At 42.7% G+C, this 14,188-nt stretch overlaps 1 protein-coding gene across 1 annotated transcript in view; it reads left to right on the forward strand.

Moving 5' to 3' along the window:
• LOC108895208 (unconventional myosin-XVIIIb) overlaps positions 1-9,971 on the forward strand; it is a 29,613-nt gene extending 19,642 nt beyond the window's left edge. Inside the window, 9 exon segments of the mRNA XM_051072737.1 lie at positions 17-133; positions 212-295; positions 493-630; positions 731-916; positions 5,531-5,664; positions 6,309-6,350; positions 7,344-7,508; positions 7,958-8,917; positions 9,739-9,971. Coding sequence (XP_050928694.1) covers positions 17-133; positions 212-295; positions 493-630; positions 731-916; positions 5,531-5,664; positions 6,309-6,350; positions 7,344-7,508; positions 7,958-8,912 — 1,821 coding nt within the window. The 3' untranslated portion in view covers positions 8,913-8,917; positions 9,739-9,971.
• Positions 9,972-14,188: the final 4,217 nt, after the last annotated feature.

Below are 14,188 nucleotides of genomic sequence, written 5' to 3' on the forward strand. Positions count from 1 at the left end.
TCCTGTCTTCGTCCAGGTGGATGAGCAGTTAGCCCTGCTGCAGCATGAGAAGGTGGACCTGCTGAAGAGGCTGGAGGAGGACCAGGAGGACCTCAACGAGCTCATGAAGAAGCACAAAGCGCTCATTGCACAGGTAACACTTCGTACTCTGTTCTGTTCGTCTTTCTACGTCTAAAAAACAAATCCCTCTCACGCTCCTTCTCTTCCTCAGTCCTCCAGTGACATCTCTCAGATCAGGGAGCTACAAGCCGAGCTAGAGGAGGTGAAGAAGCAGAGACACACTCTCCAGGAGGAGGTAATCTTTGTTGAATAAATGCAGCAGTAAGAGGTTTATGAACCAAACGTTTCTGGTTCATTTAACCTCCTTGTTACAGTTCCCAGTATAACTGCAGGCTTCAGGTGGAGCACTGTCACACTCTGTGATCTGTGGATGCATAATCTGCCTCTCCAAATGTTTTTTGGCTCGCTCTCTACACCTCCTCGTTAATGCAGCTCCAGCAGTCGGTGTCGAGGGTGCAGTTCCTGGAGTCGTCCACTGTGGGGCGCAGCATTGTCAGTAAACAGGAGGCACGAGTGTGTGACCTGGAAAACAAACTGGAGTTTCAGAGAGGGCAGGTCAAGAGGTTTGAGGTAAGACCAGATAATCCCTTCCTCATTTATGTGTGATGGGTTTTTTTTTTTTTTAATATTTTGGCCCCAGTTCTGATGATTTTAATTTTTTTCCCTGAAGGTGCTCGTGTTGCGTTTAAGGGACAGCGTGGTTCGTCTGGGAGAGGAGTTGGAGCAGAGCGCCCAGGCCGAAGCTCGGGAGCGAGAGAACGCCCGATATTACCAGCAGCGCCTGCAGGACATGAGGCTGGAGATGGAGGAGCTGACCCAGAGGGAGCAGGACAGCGGCCGCAGACGCATGGAGCTGGTAACACACTCAAACTGGACCAGAAATAAACACCAGATGCTATTATTATCTGTCTTTTCCACTCAGTATTCCTCCATGAATGCTGTCAGGCCTGATTTCAGCTTTATGACAATGAAGTTTTTTAGATAATTCAGTGGGTTTGTTTATCTCAAGAAGCAGGAGAATTTTCTCCACCCATGGAGGAACACTTAATCCGTCAGTTTATCTGAACAAATTAAAACTTTTTTTTCTCTGGACGGCGATTACAGAGTCCTGGCTCTCCTCCTCCCTCCCTCCGCCTCCTGCTTTGTACCAGTATTATTATTATAACAAGGAGTCAAAAAGATGATGTTAAAGGTGGGGACGCATTATTTTATAACCATGCTAAGGTCATGGCTGTAGAGTTGGTAGTTCGTTGGTACACCGCTACAGATAAATAACAACTGTTGTGTGGATTGCCTTGAAATTATGTGCATTCATGCTCCTCAGAGGATGAACCCCACTGACCTTCCCATGACTTTTCTGATGGCAGCACCATGAGGTTTCCAGTTGTGGTTCATAGTTAAATATCCCAACAACTGTTTGATGGATTTCCATAAAATTTGCTTCAGATATTCAAGGTCCCTTGAGGATAAACCCCAATGATTCTGGTGACCATCTGTCTTTTCCTCTGGTGCCGCAATGAGGTCAACATTTTAGGTTGTTTTTGGTGAAATATCTCAACAAACATCATCTGATTAACATGAAACCTGGTTCAGACATTCAGTGTCCCCAGATGATGATTTATTTTTAGTGGTAATCAGCAAATCTTAGCATGCTAACACGCTAGACATTAACATACTAGCATTGTCATTCAGGCACACAGATGTATATGAACACACATCCTGCCTGTGTGTTTTCTTTATCCTTTTCTTTCATGTCCAAGCTTTAATGTCACACTTCAGTCATGTGTTAATGAAGGAAAAAACAACAACAGTAGCGGCTAATCGCCCAGAAATGCTCCTCTTCTGCGTTCCTGCTCACCACCGCTCTACCTGGGCACCACCACAGCTGCTCAGTATAAACCCCAACAGGCCCGACTCGTATTCAAGCTGTGAGACAGTGTTTTAGAGAGGCTGGTACTTAAAAAGCCCTGGTACAAAAAAAAAAAGAAAGAAAAACACTCCCTTCAGGCTGTGACTGAAAGTACACCGCACTTCCAAAACATTCACATCTCTACTGTTCTCATTAACAAAAACAACAGCTGGTGTATTATCTGGAACATTAGGAAACATCACTTTCATTACTGCACAAGTTTGATCGTAGCAGCACTGACAGCAGGAGGGAGGGTTTCATACTGTAGTAATCACACGTTTTTATTTCTGATGCATTTTAATATTTAGTTTAATAAGAATGTTGTAGGAAATGTGATATCTTGCAGCATTTGGTTCAAATCTCTCTGAGCTTCTTATAAAATGAGCTCATACAGACTGCAGCTATAAATGAAATTATTTTCTTATAATTATTCTGATGAGTATAGAACCAGACAGGTTAAATAACTACCTTTATTTTCATACCATATACCATAGTATATATAAATAATATGATGTTATTCCATGTTATTTATTGACTCCAAACTGTCACTAGGACCAGCGTTTTCCAGCTGGTTGACAGAAGCAGTCAGCTTCACTGTGTTTCATTTGTAGGTTCAGATTCCTTCAGTGTTCGTGGTTCAGGAGGTTTTTACCTGGAGCCGAATTCTCCTCAGAGGTCTCCTCCTGTCCAAAACAAACAGACCAGCTGATTAAAGCCAGTAAAACACTGAATAAAGTAGCTTCACCTTAAAAATCTGTGTTTTTCTGATGCAGTCTGGTGTAGCCAAACTGCTGCTGCTAACATTTGCTAGCTTGTTTCTCAGATAACTTCAGATCCAGTGGTTCAGGAGGTTTTTATCAGGGGCTGAATTCTCCTCAGAGGTCTCCTCCTCTCCAACACAAACAGACCTGATAATTAAAAACAGAAAAAACACTGAATAAAGCAGTTTCACTTTAAAATCTATGTTTCTCTGGCGTTCTTTGCGTTAGCTGAGCTGCGCTAATGTTAGCTCAGGTTGTTTTTAGGTTAGGATTCCTTCATGTTTAGGACCTGAATTCTCCTCCTCTCCTAAACAAACAGACTGATGATTAAAACTGTAAAAATCACTGAATAAAGTAGTTTAATGTTAAAATCTGTGTTTGTTTGGTGCCTTTGTGGACACAGCTGAGCTGCCGCCAACGTTAGCACAGGTTGTTTTTAGGTTCTTCAGGAGGTTTTTACTGGGAGCTGAATTATCAAAACAGGTCTCCTCTTCTCCAAAACAAACAGACCAGCTGATTAAAACCAGTAAAAACACTGAATAAAACAGTTTCAAGTTAAAAATCTATGTTTCTCTGTGACGCTCTTGGATGTCAAGAGAAACATTAGACCCATCACACATGAATTATACGACACCACAGTACATCAACATCTTCCTTTTAAATAGACTGTGCACAGAGTAGAAGAAGAGAGACAAGAAACCAGAACTACAGTCAGTACATCACGTTCTTCCACCAAGGCCAAACAATCCTCCACAGCTCTGTTTAGCTCTTATAACAGAGAAATAAAAGGAGAGAGGAGATAAGATATCTGCCCCTTTAACTGTATCCACACCTAAATTTAATGGGCTCTTCCCTGGTTCATATCTCATCCCTCCAACATGTTTGGTACAAATCAGTTGATTTGTCAGTTTGTGTGTAATCCTGATAAACAAACAACTTTGTCTTTGAATTTAAAAAATAAAATCAACTCGTTTTTATCTTGAGGAACAAAGAAACACATGGTTCCCAGTAAAAACAAAATGAAACTCATTATAACAGCCTGACACAGTACATTCCAGACTGACAGCACTGGTAAAATAAAATGAAATGCAACTCCCAATGCTTGAATTTTAATTTGAGTGGAGTATTGTTTTATATTTGACATTTAAGTAATGGATCTGAATGTGTCTCCCACCTCAGGCTTCACTTTGTAATCACTGCTTTTGATAAGAACTGAGGCACTCAGGTAGACAACATACCTCTGCCAAGGCCAAACAATCCCACACATATCTGTACGAACACATAGATTTCAATATGAATATGTCTGGGAGTTTTTTAACATGTAGAGCCAAACATTACTTCATGAGAAACTGATGGAAATGTCAAAAGGAAATTAGAATTAGATTCACACCAAAATTCACACCATGTCCCATCCCTCCACCGAGTTTAGAGCAAATCGGTTCAGTATTCTTTGTGTAATCAACAGATAAACAATTTTATTTCCCAAACTGTCCGTCATCGTCATCAGCTTACTACGGTGGCCCTGAAGGTCAAAACACAATGACTATTCAGAAAAATACAACAACATTTCAAGAGGTGTAGTCCCTCCCTTTCCATAATCTGAAAATGTGAAGTGTCGTTGTACTTTGACCTTCAGGGCCACCGTAGTTTACAGGCCTTCAAGTGTGACATAATGTACTTACCATAGATGTACATATATTGTATTTTAAACAGAGTACAATCTTAAAATAAATTATGAAAACTCTAAAAGTCTAAAAGTTCTTTTGATGAAAATCAGATAATTGAACTCGTCTCTGCACCAAAGAAAATCTCAAACAAATATCTGAAATAATCACGACTACAGCTAATCTGTGCAGGAGTACATTTTAAGAAATGTTATTTGTGTTTAAAAATAAATAAATAAATAGTCTGATAAACATGTTTTTTGCTGAAGATGCCAGTTGGACTCAGAGTTTCAGACTCTTGTTCTCGCTCACAGCAGATTTTCTTTGTGACCTCTGAGCTGTGGAGAAGGAGCCTCAATAATTATTCAGTTATTAGCACAAAGCAACACACACACACACACACATGAGGATGCCCTTTAACAACCTACCGACCAACTACACACACACACACACACACACACACACACAGTGAACAGACATATTCATACACACATATACACTCCTCCTCCTCCTCCTCCTCCTCCTCCTCCCCTTCTTAACGTCATCTCTCCCTCATCCTGCTTTCTCTCTCTGACTGTGATTAATCCTCATTGTCTCTTCAAGGTTATGGGCACACACACATACACACACACACACACACACACACACACACACACACACTCAGATACATGCTTATGTGTCACTATGACAACTGCTGCACCCACACCCGTCTCCTCAAAGCCAACAAAGCCAATAACTTTGAAAGCCTAGAAGCTTGTGTGTCTCTCTGACTCTGTGTGTGTGTGTGTGTGTGTGTGAGGATGCCAGGGAGACAGAGCAACAACAACAACAACAACAACAAGGCAAACAGACGAGATGAATTAATAAATCACTCTATTGTCCCCAATGTCAGCGCGCGTATCTAACAATTTTCCTCTAAATAACCGGGGCTGAGCGGCGAGGACACGCCATTGGCCGTTCAGCGTTTTGACTGATGAGGTAATAGAGGTGAGAATGCAGGTAATTGCTGTGGTGGATTGGACCTCGGGGTCTTTATAGGTCGTCAGGGAGGAGGTGGAAACACAGCTGAACCTGGTGAAGGTCTACAAACGTCCTTTAACCTCACATTGTTTGTTTGTTTGTTTGTTTGTTTACAGGAAATGCAGGTGGAGGAGCTCACCGCCGTCCGACAGGCGCTACAGGCCGACCTGGAGACGTCCATCCGCCGCATCGTGGATCTGCAGGCCGCCCTGGAGGAGGTGGAGTCGAGCGACGAGAGTGACACTGAAAGGTACTCGACCTCAGCACTGCTGGAATGTAACTAAGTACTTTTACTCTGGTACTGCAGGACAAAACTGAGTAATTTCTTTTAGTGTTGCTTTATAGCTTCTTCTACCACATTAGAGAGAAATGTGATCATTTTTACTCCACTACATTTCTCTGGAAACTTTAGTTACTAGTTACTTTACAAATTAAGGAGACCATATTAAATATTATACTTTATTATAGGTTAAATTACAGTACAGTAACAGTAAGAAAAGTCATTTTTAATTTAATATTTAATGTTTCAGCTTCTCAAATTTGAGAATTTGTGACTTTAATTAAAAAGCAATATTATGTATTATTTTTAACTTTTTGTTTTGACTTTGAAACGTGACGTTTCTCAGTATTTTTTTTTAAACAATCAACTCATTGATTAAGAAATAATGAGCCAAATATTTATTAAATATAACAGTGACTTCATTCAGTCATTTTACTGCACTGAGTGCTTTTATTTTTAATTTGAAAAGAACAACATGTTTTTACTTACATGTTCAAAGCAGGACTTTTCCTTGTAATAGAGTATTTTTCCAGCATGGTATTAGTACTTTTACTCAAGTAAAGTCTGAGTTGTTCTTCCACTGAAGCTCAACCTTTCACCGCTCTGTCCCTCAGCGTTCAAACTGCTGTGGAGTCGCTGACTCGAAAGAAAGACCTGTAAGAACCTCATGGACGTGTGTGTGTGTGTGTGTGTGACTTGGTAGTGTGTATACGTGTGGGTGTGTGTGTGCAGGTGTGTGACCTGAACATGACATCAGGCCTTGAAGTGTCAGTAAACGTCTCATTGTAATAACGATGAATTAAACATGAAAGAGAACTGCCTGCACGGCTACTAACAGTCCACGGGCCAGAGCTTTAAAACATCTCCAGTATTTTACTCTAGAAACCTTTGAACCTAAGGTTTAACTTAAAGTATGATTTTAGTGTAGCCTCACCATTTGCATTTTTCCCACTGTTCCACAAGGACTTGAACTCACCACAAAGAACCAGTAGTCAAACCAATAACTGGTCAAAACGGCCTTAACCTCCCACACTACTGTGACAAATACAATGTTTGGTGATTGATTATATGACGTGTGAGTGTTAAGTGTCTTTACGTTGATATAATAATCTATCAGACGCCACCTGCAGGGCTGGAAATCACATTAATCCATTTAAAAACCCAGTGTGTGCTTGTGGAAAATGGTCCAGCCCCTGGTTTAGTGTTTTTTTTTTTTTTTTCAGTTGTGATTACAATCGATTTTTTGTAGGAAAATGAAACAACAGCAAACTTTAAAGGCGCTTAATGTGACTATAAAATGTCTGAGATATTCAGCACATGCTGAGACGAGTCTAGCTGCGAGAGCTTCGGCTTTTAACCTGAATTATTTGGAGGGAAATGATGCAAGGGGAATGAAAAAATGAGAAACTTGACGCTTCAACGTGTCGCCTCTTTGAGAGATGATTTGAGCCTCTCAAATCATTAGCTGAGGCTGCAGCTCTAATTGTAATCCTGCCTTGGCTTTGCAGTGGATTCATCAGCTTTCTGCTGAGCTGCAGTCGTAATTCTCTCCGTCTGTATTAATGTGCGTGCATGCTCATTGCAGCTAATGGTGCGTATCTGCCAGCTATGAAACGACAGAGTGATAAGGAGTGACTTTGTTCCTGCAGTGACTCTGTGTCCAGCGTCGGCTCCATCGGGGCCGAGGATGTCGGGGAGGGGATTCGTCACTGGTTGGGAGTGCCGAGAGGGGGATCCCGAGGCGGGGGCTCCCCCTACAGCAGCCAGGGGGGGCGCCTCTCTGTCGCAGACACCATGAGCACCTACAGCTTCCGGTGAGCCCCCCCATAATAAATATACATGGCCAAAAGTATGTGGACACCCTCGGATCGTGAACTTCAGTGCAGTTGTGTTTCTGAGCAGGCGTAGGACGATATGAAAACTTCATGAGGGCATTTGAACTGTTCCTTATGGGCTGTGGCTAAATTAATGTTCAGGTTAGCTTTAAAGGTATCCCCATTCACCACTATACTGATACTATAAATTCACCACATCATTAGCTAGCAAAGACAAGGATGCAGAAAAACTTGTTTCTGCTAAACAAAATTCTTTTTTCCGCTCATCTTTGCATCTTTTGTGATTTACTGAATAATTTCAGGCCTTTCGAAATGTATTCGAGCCAGTGAAGTGAAGTAAAAAGTACTTTTGGCCATCTACTGTTAGTTACTCGTAGGAGCAGCTACGCTGGATTTAAGTTTCAAGTGTTTCTTTTATCCCTCTGAAGTTCTTGCGTGGATCCTGATGACGAAGGCTCTGAGGCTGGAGGAGTTGGTTCCAGAGGAATCGGTCGGGCCCCGTCTTCCTCCGCCCTCTCTGAACTCCTGGACGGACTTCGTAAACGCAGAGCCGGCGGCGACGCAGGAGATGGAGCAGGCAGCGCCGTCTCCCTGCCGATTTACCAAACGACAGCGGCCTCGACTCTCAGACGGAGAGCTTCGGCCCTCTCTCTCAGCCCAGACGACGTCAAGGAGCCCCGGCCCGGCCCCAGCATCCTCAAACCGTCCTCCCCGCTCCTGTCGCGCGCTGCCAGCAGTCGCTCCGTCGCCGATTCTCAGGCGTCTGCCAGTGTCGCCACAGCAGGAGCCAAAATGTCCCGCTTCAACTCGAGTGATTCCCTCTCTTCGCTTCCCTCGCTGCCTCGCCTCTCCTCGCTGGCCTCCTCCCTCGCCGCTCGCCACCAGCCTCCCTCCCTGTCCATCCCAGAGGAGGACCCAGAGGAACCCCTCCGCTCCACGACCACCCCCATCCAGCGCTCCCCTCAGCCTCTGCGGCGGTGCATGCTGGGTAGTCTCGTCACAGAGGACGGCGGCGAAGGCTCTCTGGGTTCGGAGCCCATGGTCTTCCAGAATCGTCGTCTGACCGGGGACCGTGACGACGCAGCCTCCGACATCCTGCCCGCTATCCGCAGAGCTCAGTCCACCAGCAGCCTGGCCAGCTCGGTCAGAGGAGGCCGCAGGGCGCTGAGCGTCCACTTCGGAGAGCTGCCTCCTTCGACCCGCAGCAGGAAAAGCTCTGAGACGGAGTCGTCCAGCTCAGGTGGATCAGGAGGAAGTTCCCAGAGCAGGGGGCCAAGACTCAGGTTGGAGAGGCCGCAGGGAGAAAGACTGGAGGCGGAGGGCAGCGAGGGGGGAGACGTAGCTTCTGTCATGAAGAGATACCTGAAGAAGGAGATTGACTGAACCAGGTGAGCTGAGGTCGCAGGTCTGTATCATGACCACTGAGAGCTGTTTCCAGATCAGGGCCACATTTCCCAAAAGCATCTTTAGACTCACATGATCTTAAAAACCATCTGACAGACTTTCTTAACCTCATCTCTGAAATAAGGTCTGTGGTTTTAAGCTCAAGACATTTTCAGGTTTTATTCTCCGACATAAAATGGGTCAGTAAATCCCCCACTCCTGATGTTTGAAGCTTTTACGTGTCTTAAAAAAGGCGGTTGCTAACGAGTGTCTAAATGAGACTACAGAGGTTGTCGGGGACGTTAACATGAAAACCCATCTACTCACCAGTCCACCTTTACAGCCTGGTTGTGTTTGGTGATAGGTGGACAACGTAAATGTTAAATATGTCGTCCTGAAGCTCTTAACTTTGTGTGCCTGCAGTCACTCAAGCACTTCTTTGGGAAACATAAACCCTGAGTGTTGGTAGAAATAAAAGCTCCAAACTCGTAGCTTCAGATAAATCACTATCTATCACACTGAAACCTCTGAGAAAACCGACAAGAACCTGTCATTGATTTCATCGTATTGTTCTGAGGGCTGTAAACCAATGACGTCAGTTTCTCCCAGATGAGAACTTGAGCTCCCTGAGAGTAGATGTAGAGTGATTCCTAAATATCTGAGGTGGAGGTATTTTTAGTCCCAGTTCAACTTTGAGCAGAGTGATTTTAAGGTGTTTGATAGATACAGGCCCAGACCTGTATACTGTATGAGTGTAACACCTCTCTCTCTCCCACATCTTCCTCTCTATTCTCATCATCTTGTCTTTGTGTTTTTTTTCTCCCAGCATCCTCTTTGTGTGTCCACATCCAGCTGTGAGCTTCACGGAAACGCTGAAGACTGCAGGAGCTGCAATCAAGGCTGAATTAAACACTTCACAACTTCAACAAGGATGTGTCTTTGGACTCTCCGTGTTGATGTTAAAGCCACCTGAAAATGCATTTGTTCAGTCCACAAGCACTCAATCAGCTGTATTTTCAGATAAGCACTGTTTGTATATGAATAAAAAAATGAAAGGAACATTTTGTGAATTTATTCTGCCCCGTCCCTGTCGTCCTTTTACAGATATCTTCTGTATTTTTAGCCACTTTAGCACCATCCCTGGCTTTACTTATAGCGCCACCAGCAGGTCACAGTTTTCACCTCCTGTCATATATCGCAACATTTACCACGAGTTGCCACATTGATTTGTGTTGGGTGAAGGGTGTGCAAGAAAACCAAACAATACGTTTTGAATAAGAAAGTGAAAATTCAGAATCAATACGTCTGGAAATAAATGCACAGATATCTTTGATCTTTGCAGAGAATCTGACCAAAATCAGTGATGAATATCTTCTGGGATCCGTCGACAGAGAGAGAAGTTTACATCAATGTCCTTTTTATATCTTTGGAGGAAAACTTTGAAGGGATTAATGAAGCGATGAATCACTTCACTGACCTTATTTATAATCAGATATTTAGACGCTGAGTGAGAGAAGTGTCCATCATTCCACAGTCACTTTTTGACGGTTTTGAGTCTCCATCCTGGGTCTTATAGAGCTCTACATTTTTACAAGTGTTACAAGTCGTAGAAGTATATGAATTGAAAATAACTCCTGGACCAGCTTCTCTGCTGGAGTTTATTCTCTTCTCATTTGATCTCAATTAACCAGAGTCTGATAACACGTCGGACCTGTGCAGAGTTAAGCAGCTCAAAGAACCAAAACCCAGCATTTTACATCCCCCTGTGGACCGAGAGTCTTCTGCTTTATTGAGGTTAAAAACAGATTAGATATTTTTGCGATCTCTCCATCAGTGTGAGGCGTCTTCATTAAGCGTAGGCCCACATTAAGACAGGATGTAGGACAGGATTCCTCACGTCAAAACCAGCAGGTGGATGATGACTCACAGTGAAACTTTGAGTTGAGTCTCTGAGTTGTGCAACAGTGGGTCTGAAAGACAGTCTGACAGAAATACGATGATATTTGAGGAACAGCATCCAGGGACTGATTGGCTTGAGGAATGCTTGATGTCTGAATTGTGAACGTGGGGACTCTTGACAGCGTGGAAAGCGTGGGAAAGACGACGTGATGGAGAAAACTGGAACAGGAGGGAAGCAGCAGACTCACACCCACAGAGGAATATAAAGACAGAACATGAAGGAAAATATCTTTTTATGCTTTTATTTACCCACAGAGATTCTGTTGAGCGCCGTGTTGTGTTTTGTATTCATGCAGTTATTCACACCTGGGAGCTGTTGGGTGTGATGCCGGTCACACAGCAGCTGGAGGAGTTAAGGGTCAAGCACCTTGATCAAGGACATACAGCTGATAAAGAGGAGAGGGTGTTGTCCAGCTCCTCCAACCTCATTCTCCAGTCAGTTTGGGGATTCAGAGCGTCAGGAGGTCAATAGGCTGCTGTCACTCAGGTTACACCCAGTGAAAAGCCTCCAGTCAACAATTAAAATGTTCTGAAACACTGGATGCATAAACTGAGACCTTCTGTGCCAGGTCAGCCATACCTGATTCTATGCACACTCTTGATGAAGTTAAGAGAAAGCTTCCGGTTTGTGTCTGGAGGTTAGAGCCCCAAACTGTCAGAGCTTCATTGGATATGTTTCCTATGTTCTTTATCCCCATCTGTTGCTCTGCATGAGATGAGCCAGAGTTCAGCGAGAGGTAACATTTACTGTAAGTAAGTCCGGTTAAAACCATCTGCAGCAGGCAGAACACGTCTGAGTGCAGCAGATGCACGTCTGCCTGGGCTGAAGGAAAAACTCTGTCCTCTGCATCGCAGCCAAAACCAAATATCACTGAAACACAGTCCTCCCACCAGACTCTGAAGTTTCTACTGCCTCTAAGATAGTTTATAGCTACTTCATGTACCATTTTCTGTTTGCAATATCACTTTAATTTTGACTTATTGAAGCGTTTCTCCTTTAAGAAGCACATCAACAAATAAAGGCCCTCCATGCAGCTGTGTAAGAACTATTCTTGTCATCGATTATGTATTTTATGGGTCTGTTGTCAAAAACATTTTATCTTCCACACACATGCCTGACACTGATGGAACAATTACAGGCCAGTTTATTTGAAAAGCAGCTTTTAAAGGGGCTTAAAAAGGCAGTAGACGAGATATGAGAGAACACAAAGATACATGTTCAAAGGTTCAAAAGGAATAAAATAAAACAGGAGTGAGAAACATGAAAATAAACAGTTAAATGTAACAAAAGGTGGCTCAATATTATAGATTGTTAATAGACAGAGGAAACAAACTGCAGTAAAGAACAGACTGAACACAGCAGTCTGCAGCTTTTCCATCCACTGCAGCAGCTGTTTTCACTGCTCACCTCCTCCTCTGTGGCTGAAGGTGACCGTCTCAAAAGGTACAGAAATCACTTTCACTGGTTCTGTTGACACGGCACAGGAATTCATCATCATTCATTCAAAAAGTGAAAGAAATCTCACCTAACCACTTCTCCTCGCCCTCAGTGGAAAACATCATGAGGTTAAGAAGAGATGTGAAGGAGAATTCAAAAGGATCATATACTGTATATATTTTATACAAAGGATCTGCCTGGACTTAAACAAAGCTGCTTTTAAACCAACTTTATTTATAACTCATGAAAGATAAACACAGTAACAAACTAAATGTCATTGGCTCCAAAACAAACATTGAAATATTATAATAACATGAGTGGAATATACAACAGCCATTAAAGTAGTAATTAAATGTAAGTAAGGAATTGATCAAGGGGCCAGAGTGGATTATCTTCAGACATAAGTATATAGAGTTTCCTGTCACGGACACTTTGACCTTTTTATACATTTGTTAAGTAACAAAAATGTATTTTTAGTGCATTTTACAATGAGGGGATTTAGTGAAACAATATTTATGTGTGTAATACTTTGCAATGATATATAATAACTATAAATTCAATGTTTGTTCTTTATGATGATTCCTAACTGGATCTGAAGGAGAGCACATCTGTATTTATGATTTACCGCTCAGCCAATCAGAAAAGATTTCCATAACTTTTGAATTGCGTCATGAACATAAAACTGTTCTGCTGTTGTTTATGCTAATGCTAATGCTCGCCGCTAATTAGTTAGCTCTTAGCTCGTCTGTGCGTCGTTTTAACCGCTGCTGCCGCAAGGAATTGTGGGGCGGCATTATCTCCTCTCCTTTCGTACAGGAAGGTCCAGTGTATGCTATGCTAAAGGAGAAAAGATAGCGCTGACATTTAGAGACTTCGATCAGCCCTTATCGTGGCTGCCATTTTGATACATCCGGGTCAGTCAGTTGGGAAGCTACGTTTGGGCGGGTAAAATTTGATTTGGGCGGTTCATATGATTTGGCTAGTTTTTGTATCGTTGGGAAACTCCATATACGAAAGACTCGGTTGTATTTGAACCCGACGAAGAAGAAGAAGAAAGTTTGTTTATATTCCAGAGGTTTTCAAACTGTAAGGAAGGCACAGAGGGAAACAGGTGAGGCAATACTGTGTGAGGTGTCATGGACAGGTGTATACAGGTGATTTAAAAACAACAGGAGGTTAGTTATCGTCGTTTGGCTGTTTGTCAACAGGACCAACAGTTCCAGCACTAGCTGCGGCAGAGACACAACTCATGGACGACACGAAGGTAAGCTAACTTAAAACCCCTTAGTGCAAATAACAAAAACAGACTTAACTCAGTCAAACGTCAACGTGACACGTATTTTTACATTTCGTGTGAATTAAAGTTTTGGGGTATCATTACCTCCGATGTTCAGCGCCTACAGAAGTCAGTAAACTCGCGTAGAAGTCATACAAAAAAGACGCTCTTTATTAATCCGGAACTTGGCTGAGAATCATCAGGTTTTTAAACTTTCTTCAGTATCACAGCAATACAGTGGCAGTTGTCTGTACATTAATGGATACACTGCAAACAGGAGAAGCCAACCGTGAATTCGGCATACTTAACTGGCCAAAATGTAAATAACATAGGCTATAAATTGGGGTTCATGTTGTAGTCCACAGAATCGATGACAACATTACACTTCCTGTTTCTAGTTTACATCTGTTGATATAAGTGAAGAACCTTTAATGTAACATTGGTCAAAAGTTTTGTAGCAAAGAATTAATTATAGTGATATTAAAGCTCATTATAGACTGATTTATAGTGGATGGTGTTTTTGTGAATCTGTCTCAAAGACGAAGCAACTTATTTTTCTTTGCTCTGGCACATCTACAGAGGAGTAGAGCGCCCTTTATGAAG

The sequence above is a fragment of the Lates calcarifer genome, linkage group LG9 (genome assembly GCF_001640805.2).
Source record: "Lates calcarifer isolate ASB-BC8 linkage group LG9, TLL_Latcal_v3, whole genome shotgun sequence".
In the NCBI taxonomy this organism is placed as follows: Eukaryota; Metazoa; Chordata; class Actinopteri; family Centropomidae; genus Lates; species Lates calcarifer.